General features: G+C 41.0%; 1 protein-coding gene across 3 annotated transcripts; it reads left to right on the top strand.

The window, feature by feature from the left end:
• Window positions 1-135: 135 nt before the first annotated feature.
• Window positions 136-17,958, top strand: FBXL3 (F-box and leucine rich repeat protein 3). Of its 3 annotated transcripts, none has more exons than XM_040090408.2 (5): window positions 137-362; window positions 4,498-4,861; window positions 7,673-7,795; window positions 10,767-10,938; window positions 15,522-17,957. In XM_040090408.2, exons 2-5 carry the CDS (start codon window positions 4,499-4,501, stop codon window positions 16,163-16,165), a joined length of 1,302 nt encoding a protein of 433 aa, XP_039946342.1. In that variant the 5' UTR covers window positions 137-362; window position 4,498; the 3' UTR covers window positions 16,166-17,957. The 3 variants fall into 3 exon arrangements, with proteins under 3 accessions (XP_058280300.1, XP_039946342.1, XP_039946350.1); XM_040090416.2 differs by lacking the exon at window positions 137-362 and adding an exon at window positions 472-542; XM_058424317.1 differs by lacking the exon at window positions 7,673-7,795 and having other exon boundaries at window positions 136-362; window positions 15,522-17,958.
• The last annotated feature ends 956 nt before the right edge of the window (window positions 17,959-18,914 follow it).

The following is an 18,914-nucleotide window of genomic DNA, read 5'->3' as shown; positions in this document are numbered from 1 at the left end:
CGCGGCTCCCTTCCTGCCGAGGCAGAGGCCCAGCCCCGAGGCGCGGCGCAGGGCCGGCGAGAGGGGGAGCTGGCTCCGTCCCTCGCTCCGAGGCGCCGCGGGCGGGGCGCGCTGAGGGGAGGGCGGGGCCGCCACCTCCCCGCCGCCGCCATTTTGGCTGGTCCGCGTCGCTTCCGCCGCTGGAAGTAAACAGAGAGCGGGGCAGGGAAGGAGCGGAGCAGCGACGCGGGCGGGACGGGAGAGACCGGACGGAGGAGGCGGCGCTGGGGTCGGCTTTGGCGGAGAGAGCTGATGTGGCCGGAGCGGAGGCGCCAGCGCGGCCCGAGCCCCGGTTAATGCGAAGCGCAGCAGGGAGCCGCCAGGTGATGGGAAGGGGCGGGCGGCGGCGCAGCGGCACCGTCCGCAGGGTCCTAGGCCCCAGGAGCGGGCTCCGAGCAGCGGCGGCGGCGGAGCTGGGGGCCTGCCGGGCTGTCGGAGCCCCGCGCCTCGGGCCGGGGCTGGGCCGGAAGGAGACGACCCTGAGGGGAACCTTCTCTGGGGGGGTAGGGAGCGATCCTTAAATCCTAGTCCGTCGTGTTTGGGGTCGCCGCCTCGCAGCCTTCCCGGGACAGCGGTAATAAATCGTGAAACCCTCGCTGTGTCCAGCGGAACAGGTTGTTTGCGGCAGGGAGTGGTTGCCTTCGTGTCCGGGTCGCCCCCTCGTTCAGCCCGTGCTCCCCTTTAGCGCATTCCTGGTGTTCCTAGAACAGCCTTTGTGCGGGGGTGAGGCACAGCAAGCTCGGTTGGGCAGGCTCTTGGGAAGGCGTTATCAGTCGGGTGCAAACAGCTCTGCACAGTTTGTTTTGTTTGGTTTTGGTTGTATTTTTTTTTTTTTTTTTTTTTTTAACTGCCGTTCTGGCTGCACCTTACTCGGCAATAAAAACAATGTGAAGCACGTGCTTTGCTCCTCCTCCTCGTCCTCCTGCTCGGTGACTGAACTGTGTGATTAGGACGTTGACTATTGCAAACAAGATAGCGTGGGTTGCGCCCAGGTGCGGAGTTCAGAAACAAGTCCTTAGGAAAGGTGGAGAAATTTATTTGGAGAAATTTTAAGGCGTCGGGTACCTCGGCTTTCACCCATCTCTGCCCCGGCTGAGTTGGGTATTTTTGTTTGATTGTTGTGGTTTTGGTTTTTTTTTTCCCTTTCTGCAAGGTCTTTGTTTCTGAAGCAAAGCTGGTTATAGCAGCAGTATGAAAAACAGTGATAGGTGTGTGTCCTGAGTGTGCCAGAGAGAGTTAAAAGCGAGATCGATGGTTCATGCGTTGCTAAGAAGTGATAAGCAATCATCCCTTGAAAAATAGGTTTTACTCATACAGTAATTTGCTAGCCTGGAATTTTGAATTTATGTCCTCCTTGTTAAAAAGTTGGCCTTGGATTTCAAATGGTCAGATCTTTAAATTACTGGATGTGTAAAGCAAAGTGAACTGAACTTCTAATTGCATTTGCCTGTTCTTATGTTAAATATCCAGGAAGTGGCCTTTTAAAAATAAATATATTTTCAGATAGCTCTGTAAACTTCTGCAGGCAACTACGCATTCTTTAAATTTTGTATTTGTTTTATTGTTGGCATGTGAAGAGGTTGAAAGCAGTTACATTAAAAAAAAAACCCAAACTATTACGATACTTTAATTTCTGAAATGAGAAACCAAAAATTAGTTTAATAAATAGGTTAAAAATCAGATTACAAAATAGTCACTCAGTTCTTAAAATAATATTTTTTAATCTTGAGCTTAGGCACTTGTTCCTGTTTGGAAAAAGTTTGCCAAGGAGATATTTTTGAGAGGTTATACGTAATCTCTTTTTAATTACAAGATGTCAGTAACAAAAAAAAAAGTTGTCCATAAAGATGTGGTTTTTCCCAATCCCTTGCTTTAAGTCATGGCATTAAGAGCATGTAACTTCTTATTTTCTTGGAGGAAGAAATAATAATCAGTATACCTCTAGTGATGGCTATGTTGTCTTTTTTTTTTTCTTCTTTTTAGTTGGCTGTTTATAAAAATGTGGGACAGTATCCCACAGTTTCCATAAGTGGGTTTTGGTCTGTAACCAGCATATATTACCTACTTACAGCTCATCCCAGTTAGCTCACAGGTGCGCACCGAGAGCTGTCAATGACCTAGTCCCTCCTATCAGCACATCCCAGAGGCCTTTTTTCCACAGGAAAAATGAATACAGTTTTGTCAGTGGCAGCTCTCTCCTGGTCTTCTCTGAAAAGGAGACTAAAAAAGAGAGGGGAAAAAAACCCCAAACCCTACCTTAATGCAGTGATCAAAGTAGCCTACCTGGAAAAAGTTCCTAACTGGAACATTTTTGCAGGTTTACTACCTTGCTAGCAAAAGATGAGACAGGATTTCTGTAAAGGAAGACTTGGAGAGCTCAGTCTAGCAGTACTTTGTGTAGCTTTTCACAGTTGGCTTTGGAAAGACTTGGACATCAAACAGGCAAGCCTGAATTTGGCAAGTTAATAGCTTGCCTGTGGTGAATGCTCGTTGTAACCTAGTTGTTTGAAATATCTTTTTAGCTTAAAGCTTAAACTAATGTTGCATTTCTGACTAGTTTATTATAAATATTGTTCTTGTACTATGCTGAGTTATTATCTCTAACAGAAACAAGACAAGCTTGCAGTGGATTTGCCAACTAATTCTTGATTAATTTTAAGTTGAATTCCAGTTTCACAGTTGCAAAATCCACTTCCTTTATATTTTTGTTACTTGCAGATGGTTCTGAGTCACTTGCTTTTTTTCACTGGTGAAGTGGTTCAGCAACAGAACTCTGTCTCTGGCAGAAAGCTTGTTCCAGCACAGGAATTGTGTTCTGCATAGTCCCAGAGAAAGGAACTGAATCATGGAAAATAGTTCTCAGGAAGCAAGTAGAGATTTTTGTCCAATACTGTTTTCATCCTCTGCTTGCCTCCAAGTGTGCTGGGAGTAAAATCAGGAGTTGAAAAAATTCAAGACAAATTTTCTTCATCAGTCTTTCGTAACCATATGTTCAGGTTTGTCTGCATCATCTTATGAGTGGCTTTAGAGACCTTAAGTGATAGCTTGCTTCTGTCATGTGAGTAGCTAGGATTAAAGCCTTTTAAAGATAGGTAGGGAGGTGCTAGCTTTGAGAAAATAATCTGTGATGCATTGGATTATGAACAGTATAATTTTTAGCTGTCATTTTGTTTTAAGGAGTCCTTCCAAACTTAGTCACAGTACATAGCAGGGAAACTTAACTTTTCCGATCCCAGAAGGACTGGGCATATTATAATCCTAGATGTGTAATTGTACTTGAATGTTAAACCAGGATGATTTTGCTGTGTAGTCTTTGTTTATCTTCTAGAAATCAGGGAGGCTGGGAGTGCTTTATGTGTCCCACCCCTGGATTCTCTGAGCTCTTTAGAGACTGGAATTGGGCACATTGTAGTTGAGTATGAGGTAGCAGAGCCCTTTAGGACATGATGCATATCACACTGAGGCTTTTAAAAATAAATGAGCACATGCCAAGTTCAGCTGTAAGATGGCATGTCCAAAAGAACACATTTGGATTAAAACCTTGTGAGCCATAGATTTATTTCAGATATATGAAGTGGTAAGGGGATTTTTTCCCTCTAAAAATGTAATATAAGGTGGAAGTTGTTTAAGTGATGCCATTATGGAAAAAGAATATGCTACAATCTTTTACCTTAGGCATGCTAAATTTAATACAGTTTTGAAGAAATTTTTATGGCCCTTCTCTAAATTTTTTTTTGTGGGTTGAAACTTCCAGACTGTTACTGGAAATCTTCTGTAATCCCTGTTTACTAGTTGGAAAGATGAAAGCACACCAATGGTCTTGACGAAATATATTTTTTAAGGATACCGATTTAAAATAGATACCTATTAAAGTAATATATTTTAAATAAATAAATCTAAAAAGAAAGTATTCTTGCTCTCTGAGGAAAAAAAAATTATTTGATCTGATACAACATCTGCAGTATGCAGTGCCTGCAAGCATACATACAATAACTATTTACTTCCTTGCCTGATTTTTATCTCTACAGTTTCAAGTACTGTTCCTGGAGCAGCAATATTTATGTCAGTGTTCAAAAAATTGTTTAGAAGATTATCCTTCCAGTAGTAGAACAGTAGAGTAATAATCAACAACACTGTAAAACAAATTAGGTTCAAAGTGTTCTCAAACACACAAATGAAACACTGAAAGGAGAGTGACTGTTATAAATGGGTTGGCACTGTTAATGATTAAAGAAGTAATACTGAAGATATCAGTTTAGATGATAATGTTATTTCTGGACTGCCATTTTGGTTTGTTACTTGGGTTTTTTTCCTTTATATGTGGCAGGAGAAAAACCCTGCCAAGGTGTTGTTGCATAAAATACCCTTTTTTGCCTCCACGGTTTTCTATTAATACTGTTCTCAGCTCTTTTATATTTACAAGATAAATAGATTTTATATTTTTTATTACTTCTATAGAATGAAACGAGGAAGGAAAACTAATGAGGCCAGCAGCAGTTCATCTGAAGACACAACTGAGAAGGAATCCAAGAGACACAAGGTTGTAGAGAAGAAAGCCACAGTTGTGCAGAGTCCTGACTGGGCAAACCTGCTCCAAGACATTATCCTGCAGGTGTTCCAGTACTTGCCACTTCTGGATCGTGCTCATGCATCCCAGGTCTGCAGGAGCTGGAACCAAGTGTTTCATATGCCTGATCTCTGGAGGTGCTTTGAATTTGAACTGAATCAACCAGCCACATCGAACCTGACAACTACACACCCTGAATTAATCAAGCAAATAATAAAGAGACATTCCAATCACCTGCAATATGTTAGCTTCAAGGTAGTGTATTTGATAGGCTTTTTAAAAGTAACTTTTATTCTAAAAGGAATAGGGCAGCTCTCAGTGTGGTAAGTGGCCTTATTTTCAGGCTTAATGTACAGAAGAAATGGTTTCTCTAAATGGACATGTAAACGTGGAGGTTACCTCCCAATTAATCTGTTCGGCTATATTTTCAGGACTAAAACGTGGAATAACAGTACTGAACATAACCTTTTCAGTGTCTTATTGCTGTTGATGAGAATTTTTTTTGGTTGGTGGTGTGGTTGGTTTGGGGGTTTTTTGTTTGTTTTTGTGTGTTTATCCTTTTTTTGGTGGGGTTTTTATTGGTTTTGGCTTCTTTGGTATTTCATTTTTTTTGTAGCAGTTAAGCTGCTTAAAATTCTGCTTCATGAAATGGATGAAATAGTTCTGATATGGAAGAAATGCATGTGTAGGTTGCTGCTTCAGAATTAAGTTCAGTCAGGATTCGTAAGTTGAGCATTTCCCCATTTCACATCCTGTAGGTACTTCGCTTTGATATTCATGGTTTGGAAACATCTAATGCACAGAGTGACTTCAGTACTACTGGTCATCAGCTAGCAGTTTTAATATTAAATTGTATGGGATTGTTTGTACTCAGCACAACTGCATTTCAGGGGAATGAAAAAGAACATGGCATCTGCATAGGATAGTGCATGTACTGATTGTGCCTGGCTGAGAAATAGCATTTGATGAGAATTGGTTCTGTTCACACTGTGGAATTATTTTCAGCAGATGAAAACCTTTAACGTGGGCTTACATACCAGCATGTTTTGGAAGAGTGCTGTGAATCTCATGGCTGCATCAGCTATGAGAGAAATTTGGAAAGGAAATGTGTTGTGCAGCAAGTTCAACATACTTGTTTCTGAGATCAGGCAGTTCTAATGCTGGAATCAGCAGCATGTGAATAGCTGAGTCACCTCTGCTTGATCACATGTATTGCTACTGCTTGCTTGCAATGCCAGATACAGACTGTTACCACAAGGTTTGTAGGACTTTTATTAGCATCCAAATAAAGAAAATCTAGGGCTGTAGTGGAGTGACCTCCCACTGTCTTGTTTCCTGTCTATGTTGCTTTGCACCCAAAGAATTTTGGGTGCCATTTGCTCAAAGGGTGATCCATAATTTCTTTCATGTGTCACTTCAGTTGTCCTCAGTGCTGCAGAATACACAAGGAAGTGAGTGTAACACTCACCATTTCTCTGTAAAAGCTGAAAACAAGAAGGGTGCTTTCTGTAGGCAGAGAAAGATGAAATAGTTGAAAGTTGAGTTTATTCAGCTTGTGTTTGAGGAGAAAATGAACATTCATTGGACTTAATCTATTGCTGCCAAGGTAGCATGGTGTCTTGGTTTGTAAAGACAGGTATTTGCTAGGGAAAGCTGGACCTCTCCTTGGAATGGAGAATGTAAACCTCCTCCCTCCGAGTTATTATAATTTTGCAATTAGGGTCTTTCAGGCAAAGGTAGGGAATAGGAATAACAGTTTTTTTTACTTGGAATATTAAAAGTACAAATGTAGTAGTAAAAAAAAAAAAAAAGGGCAAGCAAACAAACAAAAATCCTAAAAATCCTAGAAACTGACTGAGTCAGGGGTATGACCTGATACCTTGTTGGTCAGGGTGTTGGAAGCAGTCCAGATAAATCCTCCTGGAGTAACAGATGTGGTTCTGTTGGAGTAGAGACCATCCTGGACTAGGGTCCAGTAGTGGCAAGATGGGTCTGGTCTTTCCTCTGGGAATTCAGTGGAAACAGGCTGCCCTGGTGGCCTGAATCTCTGCTTTTGTGCAGGTAGGAATGGTTGGCTCCTCCCACTGGGTGGAGCATCTCACAATGGGATGATGTAATTGTATCAGTCATGTGGTGAGCCTTAATGGCCCATTAACAGAAGATACCCCTCTGGAGGGAGGATGGCTGTGGAAGAGATAAGGGACATTGCCCCACCTGGTTTTAACAGCTGCCCCATTGACAGAAGGCACCCACCCCCTGCCACCCAGAGTTATGAGGAATGGGTTACAAGAGATGAACGTCTCCCTAACCAGTTTCAACAGATGGAAAATAGAATACACATTTTTGGTTACATATTGCAAACCAAGACACATGGTTTATGATGGAGTTAAATCTGATCCTGTGATCAAGCTTTACACTGTTCTGTAGGTTTGCAAAGCTGTCACGGCTGCTGTACCTAAGGCGTTATTCAGAAAGCACATCTGAGTGTCAGGGGAAGTCCACTGAACAGACACTGAGTGAGTTGGTTGGGTAGCACGCTGACTAATGAAGGTTTTGGGGTTTGCTTGGTTTGGTTTGTTTAGATTATCCATTGCATCTGTTGTGGTTTTAACAGTGTAGAGCCGGTCATACAGGTTCATATGATAATGCACTTAACTCTCCAGCAGCTCAGTTTTAATAACTGAGCCACTGCAAAAAGAAGTGGATTTTGCACATACTAAAGGATTTATAGAATTCTTGCAAATTGATAAGGAGGAATGTAAAGAGAAATTGGAATAGGCTCTGGACCCTTCACTTGATTGTTACTTGATGTAGAATGAGTATCTTGGAGCAAACTGTTTAGCTGACCCCTTGCCATGCTATATTTTACCAAAGAGTTTAGAGGAGTAGTAAATTTATAGCAAATAGTCTTGGATTTTTGGTTCATACTTTTTGTGGGAATAAAGAATAACATTGATGGATTCACAATGAGGGATTTTTTTGACACCACATTTCAGAAGGTAAAGTGAAAAAGTTAAAGAGTGCATTTGCAGTGCTTTCTGAACAAAAAATTCATTTTGTTTTAAGGTGGACAGTAGCAAGGAATCTGCAGAAGCAGCTTGTGATATTTTATCACAGCTTGTGAATTGCTCTCTGAAAACACTTGGGCTAATTTCAACTGCCCGGCCAAGCTTCATGGATTTACCAAAGGTATTTTATTATGTATATTTTCTATTGCAAAGTATTGTAGTGTTTCAAACAGTACTTCTGTAACTTTTCATAAAGTTCTATTGTCAGAATATGAATCTTTGATAAAGAAAAGTTTATTAGTGGTCTAGTCTCTAATAAAGGGAGGAGCTGATATGTACAGGGAAGTTCCATTCAGTCTCTGAATCATGTGAGAAAGTAGACATGACCTGGTTCTTTCAATGGAAAGCTTCTTTCCTGTCTGTTGACCTCAGTGTAGTGCTGAGTAGCATGGTGCAATTGAAGAGGCTAGACACTTCAGGTCTATTTAATTATGTTGGGGGGTTTGTTTAGGAGACGATTACAGTCAAATGAGTGGTAGAGTTTTATCCATGTGGACTTGCCATAGGGCTTACAGAATCTCTTCAGAAAGAAATAGGACCATAATTTGCAGGACTTCATGTCATGCAGTGAAGCATCAGCATCCTTGGTGAAGTGCATTGTATTTCTGAAATTTTCAGTCAAGATTTTTACCTTGCAAGTTTACCAAAAATCAGATCTTGTTGGAAGGCATTTAATCTGGAAGACAACAAGTCTCTTACATGTGCTTCTAGAGAAGCATTCCTGCTAGTGAGGTGGACATGTATTATTGCTAAGGAGCAGGGGAGTGGTTGTGGAGGGCCAGATACAGACTATTAGCTAGATCTCAGTGATGTCATGGCTGGTGATGGCAGTAAGGACAAGGAAGAACTAGAGGCAGCCTCGGGAAAGGAAGTAGGCTGCAGCAAAGGAGACCTACGGATGGGTTATTAGTTATTATCCTTGCAGTGGTCATTGCCACATCATGTATCTCTCTTGAATATGTATTTTTAATTCATAGTATTCAGAAATGCTTTTCAGATATTTAACTAGTTTTGCTCCAGGTTTTTCTTCCTTTTGCTGATGTTCTTTGAGGTGTGCTAAGAAAACCTGAATGTAGTGAAAACAATAGTGTGTTAAAAATACTTTGTCCTTTCAGCTCTTTCTTATTATTTTCTTTATTAATCTGAATGCTGCTTTAGCTCTCTTCATTTTCACTGGAGAGATATATTAGAGTCATCTCTATCTTGCTGAGTAATGACTTGTAATTGTTCATGCTATGTTCTTATTCAGCTTCAAGGCTTATAAAGCACAGGCTTCCTTTTTTTGTTCTCAGTAAGTTCACATTTGGCCTTTAAAAAATAGATTGAAAATAAGCCAAAATTATCTCTTAAGAATAATTTGCCTTATGGTGTTTACAACCTCAGTAGTTTTGTCACTGGTATAAGGGACAGTTAGTGAAACTAAAGAATTGAATTTGGCCATGACTGAATTCTTGTGCTAAGCTGTTAGTAACAGGTCCATTTGATGAAAAGCAGCCAAAGATGAATTAATTTGGAAAATAGTCAATACTTTGCTGTGGCTTTGGAATTTCTTGGGGGGTGGTGGGGGATTTTGGTTTTATCAGACTGTATAGGAAGTTTGAAGTACTTGGCATTATATTAATCGGTGCTCTTTTGTTGTCAAGTGACCTGACATGTGGCGGGTATCTGTAACTCGTATTTAGAGTTGTGTTGCCTGTCTTTTCACTAAGTCCATTCTAGGTGAGCAGAATCTTTTGAAGAATCATACTACAGACTACAGATGTGGCAATACTGAAAAGACCAGCTTTTACATCTTGCAATATTGCTTGTTTCCCATTAGTTCTTCAAACTGGAAGGTTCAAGTTACCTTTTTTTATAAGGGCAGTTAACTTTCTTTGCCTTTCCATTTAACAGCCTATTTTTCTAAACACAGAAGAAAAACACAGTACCAACACTCTCATAATACAGAGTTGAAATAATATTAAAGCATCTTTCTTCTGTACATAACATATAGAAGCAGCATACTGTCAGCAGTGGTCCCTAAAGCCAATGTGCATGAAGATTCTGAGTTGAATTTCCTGTTTCCATTTGCATGAACTGACATTGAAAGTTTGTGTATAGGTGAAATCAGTAAGTCCTATACTAAATCTAATTGTGCAGTTTTATGAAAAATCACAAATATATCACCTAAGAATGACAAATATTCTTGCCAGGCCTTCTCTCATATAACTTTATTTAGGATATGTGCCTGAGGCTCGGAGTGGGTGATTTTTTTAAAGGTACTTAATGTAGCACATGGAGAAGAGTCTTCTATTTGGTCAGTCTTGTAAGAAATCATGAAGATGAACTAATTATTCACTTCATACCACCAGTGGATTCTACAATCTCTGCTGTGTCTGCTTCTTACTCTGTATTTCTCAAGTTCAGGTTTTCAGTGCTCTGTCTTTAATGATAAGTTGCAGTCGTTATGCAAAAATGTTGATCACATGTCCTGTCTTATCTATGCTGCTTATTCAGTAATTAATTGATTTCCTGCTCCTTGGTCTGTTCGGACTATTCCAGTTAGCTTTCCAAGAAATCTGTCCAAGCCCTAAATGCTCTCATATGGTGGTGGGCAGGCAGTACAGTCATTTGGCTTTGGATACAAACACTCCTGACTATGTTTGCATCTCACCAATACAGCAGAACTTGCCATGAGGGAATTCCTCTTCTAGAAGATGCTTTTAGAGTGTGTCTTGCCTCCTCTGTTCAAAGGATATAAAAACCCCTCAGATTTAGGGCTTCTAGGGCTTCTTTCCCTTTGCTCGTGGTCTTTCTGTAGATTTAAATTTGTGCAGTGGATTGCCCAGGGTCAGGTTCTTAATTAACACCTAATGTTACACATTCTGATTTGCCCAATTCAAAAATGGATAGCAAAAAATTACTACACTTCCTCTACTAAAAAAAGTCAGGTTTAGTATTATTATTTAAATTATGCAATATCAAAAGAGTGCTTTTTCAACAAATGCTGTCAAGAAGTAAAAAAACTAGGACTTCTGTGTACAGTGTAAAACCATTGAGATTTTAACTTCCAAGACTACTCTTTCATTTAAACTTTTTTTTGTTCCCCCCAGTCTCACTTTATTTCTGCACTGACAGTGGTGTTTGTGAACTCCAAATCCCTCTCTTCACTTAAGATTGATGACACACCAGTAGATGATCCATCTCTCAAGGTTCTGGTGGCTAACAACAGCGACACGCTCAAACTGCTGAAAATGAGCAGCTGTCCTCATGTTTCTCCAGCTGGTAAGCTACTGTGGTTTTGGGGTTAGCCTGTTTGGGATTTTTTGGTTGGTCGGTTGGGATTTTTTAATGCGTGCATTAAATTTTGTCAGAAACCAGTACATCTCTGAAAAAATAGGCATGGGATAAGGGGGAAGATGAGTATGGTATTACTAGCAACTGTCCCTGACTAAAGTACTTTCAGATGGTGGTCAATCCATCTATCCTACCACTTCACAGTAACCACTGGGCTAATTATAAAATAGTGCATGGCTGTTGTGGGAAAGTAGTTAACCTCATGTGGAAGTAAATGAGAGTATATCAGATTGATTGTGCATTATTTGTGCAATGACAAAGTATTCCAATACAGTTAATTAGTTCCAAGTACAATTTTTTGGAATACAAGTTTCTTTTCTGTACTTTGATATGTGTGGGTTTTGACTCTGCCATGCATTAGGAAGATGCTGGTTTAGTAATTTCGGAATAAAGTCATTGCTGGAGACAGCAATCAAAAACGGGAGGTGAGACTGAGCTGTGCAAAACTTCTACTGTCACCAAATGTAATTCTCTAACACTCGTAAGTGTGTGAGAGTGTAACAAGAGTGAAGCCAGCTCATATCAGCATGAGATCAGTCAAGATTGTTGAAGTTCATAGAATTAACATTTGTGGTAGACTTCTGTAACACACAGCAGGTTTAAGACTTATTCACAGCCCATCAGCTTAACACTTAGAGTTTTCCACTGAGAAAGGGAAGAGGAATTGTAAATGAAATGCTGGCAACTTAGTATGATTCCTCTTCTGAGGATGAGTAGAAACTAGAAATCATAACTGTCTCCATGCAAATACATTGCAACTGTAAATGCTAGATGTATTATCTGTCAAATTCACCAGCAGGATTCCTGAAAGGGGAAAGCAGTACTGTTGCAGAGGGCATGTTATTGTAGTGATAACAAACAAAACAAATTTAATACCTTTTGCCAGTGTAACTCTCAGACAAAAACCTTGTGCTTGGTTTTGTATAAAGAAGTCCTGAAAATGCAGGACTGATGTTTTGTAGCAGCCTGGTCCAGCAAAGTGTTCACTGATTTAACTGCAATATTGCCTCCTCCAAAGCTTTCTAATTATAGATGGGGGTTGTTTAAATTGGCTTGAGGGACTGGCTTTTGCAACTTAAAATTGTTTTTTGAGAATCCTTGTGTCTGAGAAGTGCAAGAGGCGTGATGTGTCTGTCAAGAGGAAAAAGCAGTAATTTGTCACTAGGCAGAGAGAGTCTTTTCCTTGGACTTGGGTCGAACAGTAACGTGTCAGCACTAGCAGACTTTGCTGGTTTGTGGATAATCCTTGCTAGAAGGCTTCATTGGAACATCATACACTTGATAATGTGGGAGGTGACATGGGTGTGTTCTGATTGATGTATCTTGCAGGGTTTTAAATTGAAGGAACAATGGGTAAGAAATGGCCGTGCGTGTTTAAGGAACACAGCTACTATTGTCCTTCATGGAGTGGAGATGAATAGATCGGGGTAAGATGCTTTAGTAACAAAACCAGGGAGTGCTAAGCAAACAGCAGGAGAGTTTAATTGCTTAATTCAGGTGTGAATGTGCCTTGAGATGGAGAACCAAGTGGATGCACTGGGTTTGTGTGGCACTGTTTTATGGAGCAGTGAGGGGGCTACAGGAGTGCCTTCTGTGAAAACTGCCAGAACCTTCCCCACATCCAACAGAGCCAAGGCCAAGCCCATCACTGACAGAGGTAATGCCTCTGGGATAACCTGTTTAAGAAGGGGGAAAATGTATTGCAGGCGAGCAATTGCAGCTTCAGCAATAGGAGTGAGAATATATGAGAGAAACAACTCTGAAGACACCTGGGTCAGTGAAGAAGGAGGGGGAGGAGCTGATCTGGGTACCAGAACTGAGATTCCCCTGCAGCTGTGCAGAGATCCACCTGCAGCCCGTGGAGGACCTCATGTTGGAACAGGTGGATGCCTGAAGGAGGCTGTGAGCCTGTGGGAAGCCCATGCTGGAAGAGAGAGGAGCCTCTGCTGGAGCAGGTTTGATGGCAGGAATTGACCATGTGGAGAGCACAAGTTTGTTCCTGAAGGACTGCATGGAAGAGACCCATGCTGGAGCAGTTTGTGAAGAACTGCAGTCTGAGAAGGACTCTAGCTGGAGAAGTGTGTGGGGGACTGCTCCCATGTGAGGGGCTCCATGCTGGAGCCGGGAAAGAGTGTGAGGGGTCTCTCCCTGAGGAGGAAGGAGTGGCAGAGACAATGTCTGACAGACTGACTATAGCCCCCATTTCCTGTCCCCCTGTGCTGCTGGGAGAGAATGAGATAGAGAAAATCATGAGGAGGTTAAGCCTGGGAAGAGCAAAGGAGTCAAAGGAAGGTGTGTTAAGATGCAGTTTTATTTCTCATGACCCTAATCTGATTCAGTTGATACTAAATTGATTTCCTCAAGTTGAGTCTGTTTTACCCATGATGGTAATTGGTGAGTGATCTCTCCCTGTCACCTTTATCTTCATTCTTGAGTTTTTAACTGTATTCCCATTTCCCTGCCCAGCTGGGGAAAGGAGTGATTGCACAGCTTTGGAGGGCACCTGGTGTCCAGGGAGGGACAACCCACCAAGTGGAACAAAATAAAGAAGCTGGTACATGGATAGCTGGTGTCAAGAGCAGGCACGCTGCAAAAATGAGACTCTTGAAGGAAAATGTGACCTGGATTCTTTTTTTTTTTTTTTTTTTTTTGGTAATGGGAATATTATAATTAGCAGGCTGCAGTAAATGTGGAAAAACTTTATTGAACCAAAAAGGCTGTGAGTTGCAAAACTAATTACTTACAGTCTTGAGAGTGGAGGAGGGGAGAATGCTCATTACTAGGTCAGTTCTGAAGAATTTTTTTAGTGAAGGACAGAAAAGAGTAATAAAAGTAGAGCAAGAGACTCTACTACTGCAGGGATAAAGGAAAAAGATTGCCAGTAGGAGGGCTGCTTCACTTGGAGTGGGAGTTGGGAAGCAGAAGTGGGTGTCAGGTGTGCCTGACATCAGGGACATCATGGGTCAGGGATTGTTTTGATGCAACTCTGTGCGGTAAGATCAGAGAGCAGAGCCGTTTACCTCACAGTGACACAAAGGTGTATGCGGTGCCTAGGGATGCTCTGTGAAGTACGTGGGCTCCTGGCAGGCCCTCCAGTTGCTGTCTACATGGTATTCATTGTCAGCTCTGTATGTAGGATGCATAATGGAATTGACAGACTCTGCATATCCAGTTCTAGACCCATAAAAATCACAGTAAGTTAAACCCTAGCTCTTCCTTTTTTGCTTTGCACTGGTCCATAATGTACCCCTAAAGTTAACAAAGACTATTTGTGGAAGGTTGGCAGCCAAGACAACAAGCTTTGTCAAGATGAGGAAATGTATATGGATCTTGAAACTGCCTGAAATATTTTATATCTCAACAGATCCAGGTATTCTGGAGCAGCATGTCTGAGTTTCCTTAGAGAGTGATTGTAGTAACCCTTCTGATTTATGCAGTGTTTTTGCAGTGATTTCTTCTAAAGAAAGTGTTTCTGTGCTCAGTATAGGCTGAAGTTTAATAGCAGCACCTTACAATAACTGCTGTTTTCTGAATTTCCTCCTGTTGCTTCAGAGCTATAGTGTATTGAGTTCAGGTTTTTCAGTTCCATGTTAAATGCTATGTTCTCATCCCCTCTATTAATGGAAAGGCTGTATCCCACATTTCATGCAGTTTTCTGGGTCACATGAAATGCAGAGAACTGTATGCTGTTCTTAGTGCTTTTTATTTTTTTCAGTACTGTTACCAGTATAATACCATTGCTTGTATCTACAAATAGTATGACTGGAAATCTTAGACTGACCTGGATCCTCTTTTCAATGTTTTTGTCTTCTGTGAGCAGCAGATTACATTGAATCATTAAAGAGAGTCTGAAAACTGCTCTTCTAGAAATTACTGCTCTAAATTTCTAGTGTTTTGCCTCTTTTTTGCTGTAGCTTTTCCAAATTTAACCATTTATACTTTCCTAGAAAAAACAAATACTAACAGCAGCAGCCGCCTCTGTATTAAATTAAAATCTAACATTCATTTTACTTTTGCTTTACGTTTGCTTTCTTCAGAGGACAAATTTCATTCACAGTTGCTTTGTCAGCCACAGAGCAGTCAGCAGTTCTTCCAGAGCTGGCTGAGGAAACAATTTTATCATGAGTAACGACCTTTTACAAAAATGAGGTTGAGTATATGTGGTCTTACAACAGGGCAGAACAGTCAGGATATGCTATTTATATATTTGTCACTTCTGTTAATGTATTTGTTCACTTCTTTAGGATTCCCAGCAAAACAGAGACGTAGTCACATTGCGTGTGTCTGTCTTACACGTACGTACAAAGAAGTCACGAGATCCTGCTTGTGAAAAAGATTAATGTTCAGGTTGTCCAGTATGATTTGGTTTCGATTTAAGGTTTCGGTTGCATGTTTGAAATAGGTGCCCATAGCACCCTCCTGACAGACATAAACAAATCCGCTCCTGTCTCTTGTTCAGTCATCAGTGCCTTTATCCATGTAACCCCTTGCATAATGTTCTCTTCTCGCAGGTATCCTTTGTGTGGCTGACCAGTGCCACGGCTTGCGTGAGCTGGCGCTGAACTACCACCTGCTGAGCGATGAGCTGCTGCTTGCTTTGTCTTCTGAGAAACACGTCAGGTTAGAACACTTGCGCATCGACGTTGTCAGCGAAAATCCTGGACAGACTCAGTTCCACACGATTCAGAAGAGCAGCTGGGATGCTTTCATCAAGCATTCTCCTAAAGTGAATTTAGTCATGTACTTTTTCTTGTATGAGGAGGAGTTTGACCCGTTCTTTCGTTACGAGATACCCGTCACTCACCTTTACTTCGGAAGGTCGGTCAGCAAGGACGTGCTCGGCCGCGTGGGGATGACGTGCCCACGGCTGGTTGAACTGGTGGTGTGTGCCAATGGATTACGGCCGCTGGACGAGGAGCTGATCTGCATCGCGGAGCGGTGCAAGTACCTGTCGGCCGTGGGCCTCGGAGAATGTGAAGTCTCTTGCAGTGCCTTCGTTGAGTTTGTGAAGATGTGTGGCGGTCGCCTCTCTCAGCTCTCGATTATGGAGGAAGTTTTGATTCCTGATCAGAAGTACAGCTTAGAGCAGATTCACTGGGAAGTTTCAAAACATCTCGGTAGAGTCTGGTTCCCAGACATGATGCCCACTTGGTAAAGTCCTTAAAAGACTTCAGGGCGAATGGAGTAGCACCTTAAACCCAAGCTTACCATATTGCAACTTCCTGTATAAGCTTACTTAATAATATAGATTCTGCTGCAAGTTAATGGTTTGATTAGAAAGTTAATTTTTCAAAAATTGTTTTGGAACTTAAGAACCAAAAGTAGAGTTCACAGCTCCAAAACCTGTTTTCATCCAAACAAAATGCAGATTTCTGTTTTAGATTTATTCTTTGTCATTAAGTGACCTCAAACATTTTTGGGAATAAAAATTATTTAAAATATTGAAATGTACTTGCAAAATATCAGTTTTAATATACTGCTTTTCTTTGATTTAGATTAGTAGTATTGGACACAATCATATTTGATCTTAAAAAGCCAAACAAAACCCCACCAAAATTGCGTGCTTTTGTTGCAGACTGTAGCATTTCTGAATCCAGTCACCTCGGTGACAAGATGACGATTATAAGAAGTGTTTAGTAGCCTGTGAAATACACACATTCTATTAAGTCATCAAGGCAAGAGCAATACACAACAGTAAGTTTAGATAACTGAAGTAGTAACTTTACCACCTTGTTCAACAGATTATTAGATCCATCTAAAATGTATTTAGAGCTTTAACCAGTAGTGTGAGCTACCAAAAGTGATGTGGGTTTTTTTCCACCCTCTATGCATTTTAATGTAGTTTGCTTATGGGGTCTCAGATCTGCGTCTAAACCTGTTTTAAGGTATTATGTCTAGCTCAGGAAGCGAGAGCATTCCTGGGAAAAATGTAGATACGTTGTATTTAAAACCACACTGGAGTTAATGAGCTTTTCTTGCACATTAACTGGTTTGGCAGCGTACGGTAAGATGGAATAATGTATGGTTTGTGAAACGAACCCAGCAATGTTGTTCTGATGACATGGGTGAGAGCAGTGTGAGGTGAGAAAGGTAAAATTTGAATGTTGACCAAGAACCTTTTCACAAAAACCTTAGACCTTTTGGCTGCTTTCAGTTTTACAGAAATGACATTGGAACTGTTGCTTAAGCTGTAAACTAACTGTATACTGTAAATCTGTTTCAGAAATGTTTATGTATAAAGTGGATGTTTGATAGATAATGATTTTTGTATACCTTTAATTCAGCTAGTTCTGTCATTTCATAATATTTAACAACCCAAAAGGAGTAGACTTGATGAAGTAGAGCAATAGTCAAAAATTTGTTTTGAACATTTGATAAATCAGTTTTATTAAAGAAAGTTTTGTTTGTAAGTGGTGTAGGCAAGACACTGCCCGTGATCTGGGTGTGGCTTGTGACTTCATTTCTTACTGCCAACAGTTATTTTCTCTTTGAGGTTACTGATGGTGCCACTGAAGTGTTGCCGAGGCAGCTGCATGTTTGAGAGATGTGGTCAGCCCTCAGCAAAGCAGAGCTGCCCCTGCAGGCTGGGTTGAGCTTAGCTGGTGGCTGCTTCTCACTTGAGCTGTACAGCCCCTTCTGGTAGTAAGTAGATTTTCTTCATCTCTGATTTCAGTCATGTTTATCCAAATGTATAATTTAGTGTAATACACTTATGAGTGTATTTAATTTCATAACTATATTTTGAGCAAACAGTGCTCAGCGGACTGGACATCTTTATAGGGGAGTTGTATGTTTCTGTAGAGCTTTGATTTAAAAATTGCATTTTATGAAATACGCCGGTTTTGTATTAGAGTTTGTTAAATTAATGTAATACTATAATTTGCTTTTATTTGTACAAAAGGTGTCAATATATTTAGTCTGTAAAAGTAAAAAAGCTCTGTGTCTTTTATAACCCGGCTCTCAGAACTGTCTGTATGAGAAAGGTGGAGTGACACTTGCAGTCTGGGGAATAGGATTTAGTTTTCATTAAATTAATGTGAAATAATACCATTTGTAACGGAGCCAGAACCTCTTTGGACCTTGACTGCAGGTGTCCTGATGCTGGCAAGGTATGTCACCAGCATCTTGGTGGGGGGAATAACTGAAAGGCAAGGCACAACCTCAGTCAGATCCCACTCCTGGAATTCACACCTGTGAAACCCAGCATTCTGCAGCTCACAGAGAGGCTTATCAGACCCCCATGTGAAGAATGTATTAGGAGCTGCAGGTGGCAGGGCTGGTTGTAGCAGAACTACTTCTCCAGCAATGTAACTGACTGGCTCTGAGAAGGCAATCTGTTGCACAGACTTCAAAAAGTCCTTCCTGAGTGCAACACCACACTATACTGGTTATTACCGTGTTCAGCACAAGAAAATTGCTTAAAAGCAGTTGTCTCTCACTTCCAGTGGAGGTCAGCAGTTTTTATGCATTAAATCAATTACTGCATCCTTTGTTCAAATAATCCAGCTATAACATAAACCTGCCAGGCAAGCCTACAGTGCTTTTTGAGCAAATTCTGTACGTCTTATTTTGCCTTCTGCATGTTGAAACAAGTGAACAGTAAATAAATAAAAATCATGGCATGAGTAGTAAAGAGTACCACACACTCACAAAGTTCACTAGAAACACGAACATGAGTGTCACAGATACATCATTTTTCCTGAGTTCACCTTTATTTCTTATTTTCAGAATAACAAAACTCAGTGTCGGCTCAGTTGTCTAGTTTTGGGTATAATTTAATGTGTGCAATGAAAAATCTTACCTCTGAATCCAGGTGGTTACAAGTTAGGATATTGAAGGCAGCAGCTCTCCTACTCCAGAACATCTGTGGGTGGGTTTGTGAGGGGGAAGGCAGAGGGCATTAG

Source organism: Hirundo rustica, chromosome 2 (assembly GCF_015227805.2).
Source record: "Hirundo rustica isolate bHirRus1 chromosome 2, bHirRus1.pri.v3, whole genome shotgun sequence".
Lineage (NCBI taxonomy): Eukaryota > Metazoa > Chordata > Aves > Passeriformes > Hirundinidae > Hirundo > Hirundo rustica.
The sequence above is the reverse complement of the archived record's forward strand: the minus strand, read 5'-3'. Positions and strand labels throughout refer to the sequence as shown.

Bases quoted from the DNA above. Each gene is read 5' to 3' on its own strand.
- FBXL3 (XM_040090408.2), top strand. From the start codon at position 4,499: ATGAAACGAGGAAGGAAAACTAATGAGGCCAGCAGCAGTTCATCTGAA. The intron at 4,862-7,672 runs GTAGTGTATTTG...TTTTGTTTTAAG, and splicing joins TGCAATATGTTAGCTTCAAG to GTGGACAGTAGCAAGGAATC. The intron at 7,796-10,766 runs GTATTTTATTAT...TGTTCCCCCCAG, and splicing joins GCTTCATGGATTTACCAAAG to TCTCACTTTATTTCTGCACT.